General features: G+C 40.1%; 1 protein-coding gene across 9 annotated transcripts in view; it reads left to right on the top strand.

Annotated features, from left to right (window-relative positions):
* LOC140726875 (microtubule-associated tumor suppressor candidate 2-like) overlaps window positions 1–16025 on the top strand; it is a 442790-nt gene that overhangs the window by 141023 nt on the left and 285742 nt on the right. For all 9 annotated transcript variants that reach the window (XM_073043825.1, XM_073043824.1, XM_073043822.1 and 6 more), the window contains one exon: window positions 13283–15990. In XM_073043825.1, the coding sequence (XP_072899926.1) occupies window positions 13651–15990 (2340 nt within the window). In that variant the 5' untranslated portion in view covers window positions 13283–13650. The remainder of the gene's footprint in view (window positions 1–13282; window positions 15991–16025) is intronic.

A 16025-nucleotide genomic window follows, 5' to 3' on the forward strand; every position in this document is an offset into this window, starting at 1 on the left:
TCACCACACATTCCGGTGATAATAAGCCTAGTCCCGATTCTGATTCTAAATCTTGACTAGAATAGGTATGGACATATCGTGGTCTCTCTGGAGAAGATCATGAGCTTAAGTTGACCTTCAGCCACAGAAGGACACTTGAGGTGTTAAGGACAGGACTAGCCACCCAACAGGATGATGTAAGTGCTGTTGAAATACAAAAAAAACACTCGAGAGATATTAGAATTTCATGGATCTCTGACTGACACACACCAATTAGTTTACTTACTTACTTCAAAGGGGCATTTCTTTAAATAATGAGTTTAGTTTCTATAATAATTTAAAAACAGGCATAGTGGCAATTTGAAGGCTTTGGAACAAGCAGTACGCAAGTTATCATTTATCCAAGCTTTGGTTGAGTGTTATCTTAATTTCCCTCTGAGTTTTCTTGCAATGTAATGGAGAAGGATAATGGCAATCTAAAAGGAAGGTGGAGTGATCTTCTGTGGCTCATAAATGTTATGTCTAGACTTGATAAGTGCAGGATTGAAGCTCTTTGCAATCTGATTTTTGGTAAATTTGTTGAGTCTTATTAGATTGAAGCAAAAGATGAACGTATTTATTTCACTGAAATTTAAAGCCATCTTGATGAATTTGTAAACTGAAGTTTGTTTGATTCCTTGAGAGATGTAGAGTCATAGCTCTGTGGCAGCTTAGTATGATGTGTGCTTAAAAACTCTAGGTTATGGTGACATTAATAGCACTAATAATTGTCATTCATTTCCATTTGATTGTGCAGTCCCTACCTTCAAAAATATAATTCCTGATCCTGTACTGCATGACTAAAAGATAGTCATTTTCTCACAATGGCTGGATCTGAGAAGTGTTTCTCTCCAGGAACTAGCAGAAGAAGATAAGGCAGGGAGAGAGGAATGGCACAATAACTATTTAGATTAGACTGTAGGATATTGAAGGATACAGAGAGTGGTATTGGTCTCAGTGGGGCATTGAAAGACATAGAGATTTAGAGAAGACTGAAATTAGACTGGATCGAATATTGGTATGAGGGGAGAGTGCAATTAAACTGAATATTATGATTAAACTAGGGAATTCTTTACTGAGACAAGTAAAGAACCAGTATGTTATTGTAGTAAACAACTATGGAGAACATCCTCACTACAGTTTTGAAAACTCTTTAGGATAGGGTTTAATGTTCAGAAAGGCAGTGGAGTGACCAACTGTCCATATTTGCCCAGTCTATAAAGACCATTCCTTGCCCAATTCCTTGTTTGACCATTCCTTGTTTGAACGCAGGGTAGTATTTCTGCAGAGGAGGCAAAGTAAAAGCCGTGACAGAGTGTTGACATACTATTACTGGCAGGAGCATTCTCTCTGACCTTCCTGTAGAGATCAGCTCACCACCAACATCAGCAACCTAGGCATGGTGTGGCACGAATATCTGACCCATTACTAAAGATTTTAATGTTGCTGAAAGAACTTGATAAAAATAAGCTTTATGCAGAAATTAATCATAGCAGCACAAGGCAGATGAGCTGGTAGAGCCAGTACCTCATGACAGCAGAGTCTGGGGTTTAGCCCCACTTTCGGGTTATTGCTGTGCGGAGTTTGCATGTTCTCCCTGTGACTCTGTGTGTTTCCCTCGGGGATTGCAATTTCCTCCCACTCCCAAAGGCTTATGAGAAGAACAAAACATAATCTTAATGTAAGATTAGTGAAAATGGATGTTTCCCTTGTCTTCATTTTGAAAAGATGTTAACCCGAGGGTATAGTGTAAATGATAGCACTATCACTTCTGCTTCCTTAGTGAAATGAAGTCTGCCCAGGTAGGATTTCCAGTCTTCCCAGGGCTGTGGCAAGAGCTAAAGCATGCTTACTGTGCTGGGAAGCAGTTAAGCACAGATTACAGTTTGTGTTGCTATGGTGACTTGGAGCAGATCACTGCAGCTGGACTGGTTTATCCTGAACATGTGAAATTTGTTTTTCACTGCCTGAGATGTGTTCAGAGCTGATTCATAATATCCCTCAATACTATTTATATACACAAAAGTTACCTTAGTCCACATTTGTAATATTCATAATGTTTGCTTTGGCAGAAGTGCTTATTTGTTTTTGCGTTTTTTGAGAGAATGAATCAAAACAATTTGGTACTGTAGTTAAATTTATGGCTACTCTTTCAATTTTATTGATCCTTGAATCCCTTGCAGATTGCAGGAACTTTACTAGATCTTTATTTTAAACTCATTATGTTAACAGATGTGTTTATTAACCAAAAAATTTAGATGTTAAATTAACTTTATAGTACTAAGACAATTCATGATTTTACTCCCATTTTGAACATTAAAATCTTCAAAGCAGAAAGGCCCTTACAAATGGAGCTGATTAAATTGCTTGTATTAATGGAGTATCATGGTGTATTATGGCTATATTTTGATGCAGTTATTTCTCCCTTAACACTAGATGAATGCTACTGAAAGCACTGCCAATGTTTCTGGTCAGATATTTTCTGATGGGAGTGAGTGGGTTGTAGCAAATGGCAATGTAAATGTGGCAGTACCCTGAGATTCACTTTTGTGCAGGCATTTACAGTAAATACAAAGAAACACAATGGAATCAATAAAAAAAACTGCACACAAAGATGAACAAGCAACCAATGTGCAAAGGACGAGAAATCGTGCATCCCAAAAAGAAAAGAATGAATGAATGAATAAATAAATAAATATATTGGAAAAAAATTATTGAGAACAAGAGTTGTAGAGTCCTTGAAAGCGAGTTCACTGGTTGTGGAATCTGTTCAGTGTTGGAGTGAGTGAAGTTATATGACTGAAACATAAGATTATTAAGGGATTGGACACGCTGGAGGCAGGAAGCACGTTCCCGCTGATGGGTGAATCCAGAACTAGAGGCCACAGTTTAAGAATAAGGGGTAGGCCATTTAGAACAGAGATGTGGAAAAACTTTTTCACCCAGAGAGTGGTGGATATGTGGAATGCTCTGCTGCAGAAGGCAGTGGAGGCCAAGTCTCTGGATGCATTCAAGAGAGAGTTAGATAGAGCTCTTATAGGTAGTGGGGTCGAGGAATATGGGGAGAGGGCAGGAACGGGGTACTGATTGTGTATGATCAGCCATGATCACAGTGAATGGTGGTGCTGGCTAGAAGGGCCGAATGGCCTACTCCTGCACCTAATGTCTATAAGTTATCCAATCTGGTTCAGGAGCCTGATGGTTGAGGAGTAATTACTGTTCCTGAACATGGTGGTGTGAATCCTGAGGCTCCTGTTCCTCCCTCCTGAGGGCAGCAGTGAGAAGAGAGCATGCCCTGGATGGTGGGAGTCTTTGATGATGAATGCTGCTTTCCTGTGACAGCACTGCTTGTAAATGTGCTCAGGGGTGGGGTGGGGGGGGGGGGAGGCTTTACCTGCGATGGACTGGGCTATTTCCAATACTTTCTGAGGCTTTTCCATTCAAAGGCATTAGTGTTTCCATACCTGGCCATGATGTTACCAGTTGGTATACTCTCCACCGTGCATTAAGAGAAGTTTGTCAAAGCTTCAGATGACATGCCGAATTTTTGCAAACTTCTAACAAACTAAACGTGCTGTCGTGCTTTTAGTGTAATAGTACTAATGTGCTGGACCCAGGACAAGTCCTCTGAAATGATAGTGCCAAGGAAGTTAAAGTTATTGACCCCGTCCACTCTGATCCCCTGATGAGGACCTCTGGTCCTCTGGTTTCCTCCTCCTGCAGTCGATTATCATCTCTTTGGTTTTGCTGACACTGAATGAGAAGTTGTTGTTGTGGCACCACTCAGCCAGATTCCCATTCTCCCCCCCAATTGCTGATTCGTCACCACCTTTGATTTGGCCAATGACAGTGGTGTCATCAGCAAACTTATATACGGCATTGGAGCAGTGCTTAGCCACACAGTCATAAGTGTAAAGCGAGAAGAGCAGGGGGCAAAGCACAGAGCCTTGTGGTTCACCTGTGCTGACGTTGATTGTGGAGAAGATGTTTTGCCAATCTGAATAGATTGCGATCTGCAAGTGAGGAAATTGAGGATCCAGTTGCATAAAGAAGTATCAAGGCATAGGTCTTGGGACTTATTGATTAGCTTTGAGGGGAATGCAAAGCTGTAATGAATGAAGAGCATACATGACACATACATCTTCACTGCCCAGATGTTTCAGCATTGAGTGAAGAACCAAAGTTTAAATTAAAATTTATTATCAGGGTACATGCATGACAGTATATTTAGCAAATCTATAGAATAGTAACTAAACAGGATCAGTAAATAACAAACTGTGCAGATATAAATAACTAGCAATAAAGAGAAAAAGGAAGAGTCCTTAAAGTGAGATCATCGGTTGCAGGAACACCAGAAATAGAGTGAGTGTAGTTATCCCCTTTTGTTCAAGAGCCTGATGGTTGAGGGGTAGTAACTGTTCCTGAACCTGATGTTTTGAGTCCTGAGGCACTTGTACCTTCTACCTGATGGCAGCAGCGAGAAAAGAGCATGGCCTGGGTGGTAAGGATCCTTGATGATGGCTGCTGCTTTTCTATGGCAATGTTTCATGTAGATTGGTTGGGAGGTCCTTACCTGCAATGTACTGGGCCGAATCCACTACCTTTGCAGGATTTTCTGCTCAAGGGGATTGGGGGTGAATACTTCTTATAAGCATTGTAAAGTCACTGACCTTTGATCTTCTGATGAGTACTGGCTCATGGACCTCTGGTTTCCCCCTCATGAAGTCTACAGTCAGTTCCTTGATCTTGCTGGCATTGAATGAGAGGTTGTTGTTATTACATCATTCCTGTATGCTGATTCTTCACCACCTTTAATATGGCCCATCATCAGAAGACTTTAAATGTGTTGAGGCTGTACTTAGCCACATAGTCATAGGTAGCAATGAAACTGCTGGCCAGTTGTGACAGTCGTATAACAGTAAATCAGAGTAAGTCTTGGTGAAATGGACTGACATTTCACTAAATCCTTCTCAGGCAGGTTTCTGCCAGATAGCATCAAGGATGCTAGATTAGGCAGTAATGATATATGTTTTAAAAAATCAAGCGACTAGCATGGACAAGTCAAGCAGATGTTAATTGTTTTTAAAAAAATCAGTGTTGAAAGTAAGTGGTGCAGCTGCAGCTGTGGTTAATTTCATTCATGAAATTTGAAGGCCAAGTGATGACTGCTTCCCTCTCTGCTGAAGTCTGCGCCAGTGAGCATTATGTGCTCTTCCATGTGGTCTATAATTTATGTCCACTCAGTAGTTTGCATAAGTTCTTCAACATGTTATTTTTTTTGCTCTCTGTGAAACGGCAAGCACTAAACATCTGATTAAAAATAAATATTTGATAAGTATCTAATATTTGGCAGGTTTCCAGGTTGCCAAATAATAAAAGGTTGAAAATAATGACTAATGAAAGACCCTCCATTATTCAAAGGCAGCAGCTGATAAGTGATGAGCAAAAGAGAGGCATAAAAGGAAATCAATTTTTCTGCAGTGCTTTCCAGCTGTAGAAATTTATTTAAATATTTCCAGGCATGTCCATCAAAGAAAAATTACCCTGCTGGTAACTGATGATTCCTGTCCTGTCCCTGTCCTCCTTCACTGCACACATACACACCAACATACATCCAGCCATGCACGTTCTCCTTTGAGTTTGCTCAGCATTCAGTTAGAGCTCATCACAATAGAAAGAGGCCAGAGTTATTCTACTACTTTAATTTTCTTCTGGCAGTGGCATTACAACATACTTATTCTTAAAGTAAGGAAGTTAGGCCAGTCTAAAGCAAAATAAGAAATATTGAAGAAGAATTATTTCATTTTTTAATAGAAAGAAATGACTTTAGATCTGTTCAGAAGCTTTTGAGTTGTTTTATTATCCTGGCAATGATTCTGAATTTATGAAGTAAAGAACGAAAATATGTATTGCAATGCAAACATATTTTGTGAATAAGCAGACATTGTGTATTGAGTATGGCTTTTGGTTTTACTCTGCAGGTCTACATGACACAATAGAAAATACATTTCTGTGCTGCAAGTTATTATTTAAATCATTAATTTGTCTCACTGTTTTGAATGTGATGTTCACTGTGAAAAATGAATTAATTACCATGTTGCTGGATGAAAAACATTACTTTTATGTTTACAGACAACAATATGGGTTTTGCTATTCTTGTCCATTAATTGTTTCATTTGCAGTTACAGTTTTGAAAGTTATGTCTTGGTCCAGATCATTATGGTGGTGAAAATAAATTGCATTGGGAAATTTTAGAATCAGGCAGGTTTCTGCACAACATCTCCAGCAAGAAGCAACAGCTTTTTATTCATTGGTGGAACGCAGGTTGCTGCTGGCAAAGTCAGCATTTATTGGCTATCTGATCAATGCCCTTGAAAGGTTTGTGATTAACTGCCTCTTGAATTGCTGCAATCCATCTTGTAAAGATATGTGCAAAGTATTTATATATATGGAACTTCAATGACAAAAGAGATATGCAGTGTTTACAAGTGAGGATGGTTTCTAAATAGTACTGTCCTCATGTTTTTTGGTGGTAAAGGTTGCAGTTTTGGGTGGTACTGTCAAGATGGCAGCATATTTTGCAGATGTTGCAACCATGGTGTGCCAAAGACAGAAGAAATAAATATTTAGGAAAGTGAATAACATGTCAATTAGTTGGGTTAGCTTACCCTGGTTGGTGTTAATCTTCTTCAGTGTTTAATGGAGCTGACCTCATTCATCCAAGAGAAGGTCATTTCATTACGTTTCTGACTTGCGCCTTGTTGACAAACGGAATACTTTTGGGAGTCAGGAGGTGAGTTATTCATCACAGAGCACAGCTCCTGGCCTGCTGTTGTACCAGTGGCATTTAGATAGCCAGTCCAATTGATTTTCCGGTCAGTGATGATCTCAGGGTGCCACTCAGCAATTACTGACAATCAAGTCTAGATAGCTCAGTTCTCACTTGCTGGAGGTGGCCACTCTTCAGATGAGATTTTCACTTGCCATTATTATCAGTCCATGTATAAATTTTGTCCAGACCTTCCTGGATACAGTGATGACTTCTTCAGTGTGTGAGGAATTGTGAATGGATCTGACATTATGCAATTATCGTTGAACATCCCCAACTTCCGATTTTATGATGAGGGCAAGTTACTAAATCAAACAAACGAAGCTACATCTTGTAACTGTGTGATAGACTTCTAGCAACCACAGCCCACAGATATCTTTCTTTGATTCCCTTTGGTTAATTTTTACCAGAACTCTTTGACAGCTTGTGTCCCACTGTTATAAAACTATGGAATGGTCCCCTAGTATGATAAGGTGGAATTTTGATCTCACAGTCTACCTCGTTATGGCCCTGTAATGTTATGGTCTCCCTGCGCTGCATTTTCTCTGTAATCATAACACTTCATTTACTGTTTTTCCCTTGTACTACTTCTTTGCACTGATGTGATGACGTGATCTGGATGGGTGGCATGCAATACAAATCTTCCACTGTACAATAATAAACCAACCTTCCAATTTAATTTTATTTATCATTACATCCTGTCACATGCATTTATGATGCCAAAGTCGGTCAGAGCCCCTTCTCCTCTGGAATTCTGCTGTTTTACCCAGACGCAAACCAAGGCTGTATCGTGGTGTGAAGCAAGTGTTCTGATTAAATCTAGGTTCAGCACTGGTGAGCAGGTTATTGGCCAGTGCCCTGAACAGCACTGTTGATGACACTTAAGAGTAGAGTGATGGGTTGGTAATTAGCAGGATTGGAATTGTGCTGCTTTTTGTGGAAAGTTGTAGCCACTTATAGTTTTTAATAGCTCAGCACAGTAGCTGATGGGCTGTCATGCTCTATGATTCCATACAACAGCAGCTTGGATTGAGATTAACTATGATTTGTCCTTAGCACTGTAGTTGTGATGTTATTGACTCCCCATCCAGGGCTCTCAGCTATTTCTTGCTATCACCTGGAGTGGAGACTGGTTTGTGCAACAAAGGGAATTACAGGAAGAAACCAAGACAGACCATGTACTCGGTAACTGGACATAAGTAATTGAAAATACTTCATTCTTGTCTTTTGCATTCACTCCCTTGGCTCTGTCAATGTCAAGAGTGAGATTATTCTTAGTGCCTTTCCTTATTTGCTGTTAATAGTTCACTTTGATTCCTGATGAGCTGTGAGAGGACTCTAGAGTTTTCATCTAATGTGATCATTGTGGTGGATTAACTCTGAATTTCACTGGGTCATTGTGTTGTAGTTTCACCAGATGGTTGCCTAGTTTTTATATTTGTGTGCTGCTTCTCCCAGCATGTCATTCTGCGCTTCCCATTGAAACGGGTTTGGCCGCCTAGCTTGATATGGCAAACTGCCTCTGATGATGCCCAGCATCTCTTGTGTCCAGTTTTGAAATGCCGGAGATGTGTGCGGTGAGTGAGAGTGAGTGGGTGGTGTGGGGAGGGATTGGAAAGATTGGGAGTTGGGAAGGGATGGATAGAGGGTGTAAGGAAGAGCAACGAGGGAGTGTGGACCGAGAAACACGCAAAGAGAGGCAGAATGCAACAAAGGCCTGAGCACCGAGTCAAAATTAGACACTTGGAGTTAACTCTTTAGTTTGAAATTTGGGGCCTAGTTTTGTTCCCTGCCTGGCCCTCTGTCCGTCTGCTTTAGATAGCAACGGATTAGTACAAAAAAATACAGCTTTGGGATTAGTGGAAATTGCTTTCATTTTGGATGTGCAACTGCCCTCTGAAGCCTACCCTATGAATCAATGTAATCATAGGTGATTTACGGTGGTTCAGTTATTCTTCTCTGCATATTCATCATAACCCCCAATTCCTTGATTTTTCAGCATATACCTATCTTCAAATTTTTCTGAGACGTGACCTTAGAGAGAGGTATAAAATCATGAGGGCATAAATAGGCTGAATACAGTCTTTGTTTAAGGGGTTGGAGAACGGAGGGCATAGGTTTAAGGTGAGTGGGGAAAGATTTAATAAGACTTGTGGGTTGAAGGGTTAGACGGTTGAAGAAGTTTGGTATGGCTCCCATATTCAAGTACTTTCTACAGGGGCACAATTGAGAGCATCCTGACTGGCTGCATCACTGCCTGGTATGGGAACTGTACCTCCCTTAATCACAGGACTCTGCAGAGAGTGATGTGGACAGTCCAGCGCATTTGTAGATGTGAACTTCCCACTATTCTGAACATTTACAAAGACAGGCATGTAAAAAGGGCCCGAAGACTGCTTAATTCATGCTGATGCAACTGTATTTCTACATAATATTTATTATAAATTACTATAATTGCATATTGCATATTTGAACACAGATGTAACGTAAAGATTTTTACTCCTCATGTATATGAAGGATATAAGTAATAAAGTCAATTCAATTCACATCCTTGTTTTTATATTCTAGTCCTCTTGTAATGAATGCTAACATTGCATTTGCCTTACTCACTACTGACTCAATCTGCAAATTAACCATTAGGGAATCCTGCACAAGGACTCCTAAGCCCCTTTGCACCGTAGATTCTGAAATTTTCTTTCCAGTTAGAAAAGAGTCAATGCTTTTATTTCTTCTACCAAAGTGCATGACCATACACCTCCCGACACTATATTCCATCTGCCACTTCTTTACTCAGTCTCCTCATCTATCCAAGACCTTCTACAGCTTCCCAACTTCCTCAACACTACCTGTGCCTCCACCTTTCATCTGATAGCCAGAAAGCAATCAATTTCATCATCCAAATCACTGACATACAATGCAGAAAGAAATGGTCCAAACACCGTCCCTTGTGGACCATCACTAGTCACCAGCAGCCATCAGCAAAGGCTCTCTTTATTCCCTCTGTTTGCCTCCTTCCAATCAGCCATGCTTTATCCATGCTATTGTCTTTCCTATAATACCATGGTCTCTTATTTTGTTAAGCAGCCTCATATGCAGCACCTTCTGAAAATCCAAGTACACAACATCCACCGATTCTCCTTTGTCTATCCTGCTTGCTATTTACTGTACGAATTCTAACAGATAATGTCAAACAAAATTTCCCTTTAAGGAAACCATGCTGACTTTAGCCAATTTTATCATGTGCCTCCAAGTAACCCAAAACTGCATCCTTAACAATCAAATCCAACATCTTCCCAACCACTGAGGTCAGGCTAATTGGCCTATAATTTCCTTTCTCCCTTCTTGAAAAGTGGAGTGACATTTGCAATTTTCCAGTCCTCCAGAATCATTCCAGAATCTTGAAAGATAATTACTAATACATCCACAATCTCCTCAGACACCTCCTTTTAAATCTTGTGACGTGGTCCATCTGATCTAGGTGACTTATCTATCTTCAGACCTTACAGTTTCCCAAGCACCTTCTCCCTAGTAATAACAACTATACTCACTTCTGCCCCCTAAACTCTGGCAAACTGCTAGCGTCTTCCACAGTGAAGACTCATGAAAAACACTTATTCAGTTTGCCCGTAATTTCTTTGTCCACCATTACTACCTTTCCATGTCATTTTCCAGCGGTCCAATATCTACCTCTCAAATTGCAGGAAGAATTCTATCACTGCCTCCTATGGGTTCCTTTACCTTAAGCTGCCTAATCAAAAGTGGTTCAATACACAACACCCAATCCAGAGTAGCTGATCCCCCAGTGGGCTCAACCACAGGTTGCTCTAAAAAGCCATTATGTGGGCATTCTACAAATTCTCTGTTGAGGTCCAGCACCAATCTGATTTTTCAAACCTACCTGCATATTGAAATTCGCTATGATGATCATAACATTACATTCTTTTCTATCTCACATTGTAATTTGTAGGCCCACATCCTGGCTACTGTTCGGAGGCCTGTATATAACTCCAATCAGGGTCTTTTTACCCTTGCAGTTTCCTAATTCTTCCCACAAGAATTCTGCATCTTCTTATCCTATGTCATCTCTTTCTAAGGATTTGATTTCATCTTTTACCAACAGAACCACACTACTTCCTCTGCCTACCTGCCTGTCCTTTTGATATAATATGTATCCTTAGGTGTTCAGCTCCCAACTATAATATTCTTTCAACCACAATTCAGGGATGCAGATGACATCGTACTTGCCAATCTCTATCTGTGCTAGAAGATCATCTACTTTATTCCACATACTGTGTGCATTCAAATATTAAACCTTCAATCCTCTATCAGTTTGTCCTCCTTTTACACTGTAACTCATCCCACTGACAGCAATTTTGTCCTGTTATCAGGTGGTCCTTCCTGACAGTCTCACTATACAGGCCTCTGCTTGTAAATCAACATCCATTTCCTCAACCTTATCACTCCAGTTCCCGTTCCCCATGTCAATATGTATCAAGGCCTCTGGCTGCTCTCCCTCCCCCTTTAGAATGTTGTGGACCCTGGGAGGCATCATATCATCTGGTTGTCTCTATCGCGTACCCAGAATCTTGCGAATACTCCTCCAACAATGGAAACTCCTATCGTTACCATGGTCCACTTCTCCCCCTCTTGCCTTCTGAGCCACAGTGCCAGACTTAGTGCCAAAGACTTGGTTGGTGTGGTTCCCACCCTATAGATCATCCCCCTCAGTGATATCTAAAATAGTGTAGTTATTATTGAGGGGTATTCTACATTGGCTGCCCTTTTCCCTTCTCTGTCCTGACAGCCACCCATTTTCCTGGCTCCTGCAACTTAGGGGTGGCTACTTTCCTGTAGCTCCTATCTACCAACTCCTCAGTTCCCTGTATGAGGTCATCGAGCTGCAGCTCCAGTTCCTTAACGCATTCTCTGAGGAGCTACAGCTTGGTGCACCTGGTGCAGATATGGTTATCTGGGAGGCTGACAGTCTCCCAGAATTCCCTCATCTCACACAATTTACAAAGCACAACCCCTGGAGCCATTCTAACTATGCACTTACAGATGAAGAATGAAGAACTTACCAGCTACTTACCTCACCCAAGCCTGATGAGCCAAAGCCTCCCCACTCTAACTCTGCTCCACTCCAACAATGGCCACTCCACTTGTCCCTGCCTTATTTTTATTCGTCTTTGCTAATACTTGAGGCCTCTTGAGCTGATTCGACTGCGACTGCATCAAATATGTTTGATTAAACATAATACAGACTCAAACTGTCTAGTCTCTCTTAAAAGGAGATGATGACTGACAAATTCATAAAGAGAAATAAAAGTAAAGATTAACTTTATTTGTCACATGTACATTGAAATATTGAAACATACAGTAAAATGCATCTATTGTGCCTAATCAAATCAGTGACAATTGTGCTGAGGATAATCTGCAAGTGTTGCCACGCTCCCAGTGCCAACATAACCTGGTCACAACTCCCTAAACCTAACCTACTCATCTTTGGAATGTTGGAGCAAACTGGAGCACCTGGAGGTAATCCATGCGGTCACAGGGGGAACATACAAACTCCTTACAGACTGTGGCAGGAATCGAAGTCTGATCTTACAGTTGGTGATGTAAAGCTCTATGCTAACCACTACACTACTGTGCTAGATATTTTTTCAACTGAGAAAAACAAGAAGAGAATTTTAAACTATTCGAGGTTGAAAAGACAAAGGACCATGATTATTTTGCTCATTGTTAATGGAATCGAGTGTACTTCTCACTATTGACTTAATTTTCACCCTTGTTAGAAGTTCAATGAATATTTATAAGCTGAGCACTTTGACATTACCCAAAAGTTAAACATTTTCTGGAAATGGGAGAATGTAAATATAGATTTTTAAGTGTTTAATAAACACATCGTTAGTTTGATCTGAGGCAGTGTCACTTTCAAGGCCTTTCAACTATTCAAAAATTGTAACTACATTTAAATATTTATCCACTGTGGCACCTCGTAACGTTTTGCAATGCATCTGCTTTGACATTCTAGTGCTGTTTCTCTGTGTACAGAAATACCTTACATTAAAAAAACAAAGGCAACTGTGGGGATTATCCTAATACCACAATAGAAATAGCTTAAAAGATATGGAGTGGCATTTGAATGTTGCTGGCATTTTCATACCATCAATGTTTTGTGAACAAGAATTAATTTTTGATCTTGCTGTGATCAGATGTGAGCATGTTCCACAACCAGATAAAAGCTTGTTTTCCTGTCCATTTGGACCTTTAGACTGAATTCTAGAATGTAGAAATAATGCTGGCCCTGTATTTGGAATGGTAAATTCCACAATGTACATCAGACATGGTGTTGCATGTTGTTATGTTTTATGTACTTGTCAAGTATTCAGTATGGAGGGACTGACAGTTTGCTTTTGTCTATAAATTTTGCAGGTTCAACTGAGAATTGCATCAAAAATTAAAAAGAAAGAAAAATAAAGAAGCTAATCTGTTCATTTCAAGAGTGCTAACATTAATAGATTAATATGAAAAAGGAATAATACATGAATGAAGAATACTGGAATGAGAAGAAGTCAAAAGTGCTCATGATCCTCCAAATTGGCTGAGGAAAGAACAATTATCAATATGTTCTGTTTCATGAGATCTTTTACTAACAAGTTATCAAAGAAATGAATACAACATCGTTGTGATGTTCTTATCTTCCTTTCTGTTCTAAGATACAAAAACATATTTGCCATTTATCATTGACAGTTTATTAAATGGCCTATTATTAAAATTAAAGTGACAAAGAAAGACAGAAAATGACTTCTTCAGTTATTGACAGCACATTCTGCGCTGACAAAGAGGGCAATAAACAGGAAAGAAAAAATAACAATGAGCAGCCAATCAGAACAGATGGTGATACCAATGCAAATGAGATAGTATCCCAGACTCCTTTAACAGAAGAAAAAGAAGAGAGACATAAAAGAGCTGACAACGTGAAGGAGCTATGCCAGATGCAACAGAATATAATGCTGGAAGGTGAACTTCTGGATGTTCCTTTGAGTCAAGACAGGGCTTCTCAGCCAACAGATACAAGAGTTAATTTCTGCAAAAGTGCCAGTTTGGAATTTTCAGATGATCATCTCCCTAATATAATTGAAAGTACGGAACTCAAACACACGGTTCACCATGAAGAAGTTTGTAGTTCACAGTATCTTAACAAGGAAAATCGGAATTGTGTTTCAGGTGAATCTAGCGGAGTTCCTCAAATTCAACAGGAATGTTACTCTAGAGGAGACAGTAGTTATGCTACTGAAGCTGCCAAGGAACTACAGTGTTTGAAAACAGAGGCTACAGATGAAAATAAGAAAATACATTTCAAACATCCATATTTTAAGGACTCCTCATCTTCCAGTCCTGTGGAGAAACCTTATAAAAAAGAGACTTTGACAGAGAACACTGCATCTGAAGAAAGTTGTGGTGAGTGTTTATCTCAGGACGTCTCAATGATTGGTTGTACTGCTGAATTCAGCACGGATGCCAGTGGTGCTCATAATTCCCAGCATGCACCAGCCAGTCTGGTCAGAGCCATTTCTCCATTTGATCCATTCAGCTTGACCTCAGCTTTATGTAATTCTAACTTAACTACCTCAGAAAATATGACGTCAGTCTCAGAGAAGCAGACAAATGTAGAAAGGCAACCTGACATAAAAAGCACAACTCAGAGTGAAAGAATAGAATATGCTGGGTGTTCAGATGGTGAATTGCTGGTGTCCATTAATAAATCTGAAGTTCAGGTACACCAAAATGCATTATCGAATCAACGTGAAGTCAATACTGCATGTGATTGCCTCCCTCTGACTGACTGGCAAGAATCAGCTGAGTTTTTGCCTGAACAAAACAAGATAAATATTTTTAAGGAAATGGAGAATTCAGAGTCTGGTAATGCTGGTAAACAATCAGCTCCATCTGAAACGGAAGAGAAAGCGGAGCAGAAACGTCTGCTAGGCAACACAAAAGAGCATCATATTGAGAACCTCAATTTTGAAGACCTACAAATGGAAAATTCTGCCAATGGCAATGAAATCAGTGGGATTGGAAGAGTAGATGCAAAGCAGCTGTTCGATACTGACAATAGTCAATTAGACCATAAAATAGGTCAAGTGAAATCCGTGGCTAAAATGACAGAAAATGAAGAGTCTGTTGAGCTTGGAATCACCAAGTCAGACAAAACAGTGCAACATATTTCTGAGTCAGGTTCAGTTACAGATGAGGAAGCACCGTTGGCGTCAGAAGATGGCCTTGTTCAGCAGAGCAAAGAATGTTCTACCAGAAAGACACAAAGTCCGATACAACAGAAAGTGAATGAAATAAACACTAATTTAATCCTAGCTGAGGAAAATCAGCCAGCAACTGTTTCTGAGAATCCTCAACAGCCTAAAAGCCCAGGAATCTCAATGGCTTCAAATCCTGCTCTTGGGGATTGCCCACAGGTTCAGCAGATGCCAAACATGCAAGTTACTGATTGCAACTCCGATTCTGCTTTTGAGGAGCCCTCATTACTACACGATGGGAAATTGAAATTGCCCGAACCTGTTTCTGCCCCTCTGGCAGGGAACTCGCTCTCCAAAGTACCAGATACAGCTGTTTATAACAGTGCAATCCCAAAGCCAATACTACAGTATCCCAGGACTGTTCTGACTGAAAAAGGAGAAGCAACAACAAATGATCAGCCCAAGCTTGAAGGGACAACTGAAGCTAAACTCATTCCAAAACCCAAATATGTAAGGCCGAGAATTATAACATATATTCGAAAGCCAGTTCAGGTGAAACCACTCGATACTATGCACAATGACATGGGACTGTCTTCGAAACTTTCAACTTGGACTGAATCAATTGCTAAACCCTCTGTTTCAAAAGAAATCAAGACATATCAAAGTAAGCCTCTGTCAGTGTTCAATGTTCCTAGTTTTTCCCACGATAGATATAAACCAGAGTTACAAAAGACTAAGATATATACAACTACTTTGATGGCATCTGGAATCAAACCACCTGGTCAGAAGACTTTTCCCAGGATGATGGGAAAGTTATTTCCTACTCCTAATGATATCACATTAAAGGAATCTATGGAAACATGTGTGCAGGGGAACATTACTGAGGTAAGAGCAGTGTTTAACCATTTTGGATAGAGGTA

This window comes from Hemitrygon akajei, chromosome 4 (genome assembly GCF_048418815.1).
Source record: "Hemitrygon akajei chromosome 4, sHemAka1.3, whole genome shotgun sequence".
Classification (NCBI taxonomy): Eukaryota; Metazoa; Chordata; class Chondrichthyes; order Myliobatiformes; family Dasyatidae; genus Hemitrygon; species Hemitrygon akajei.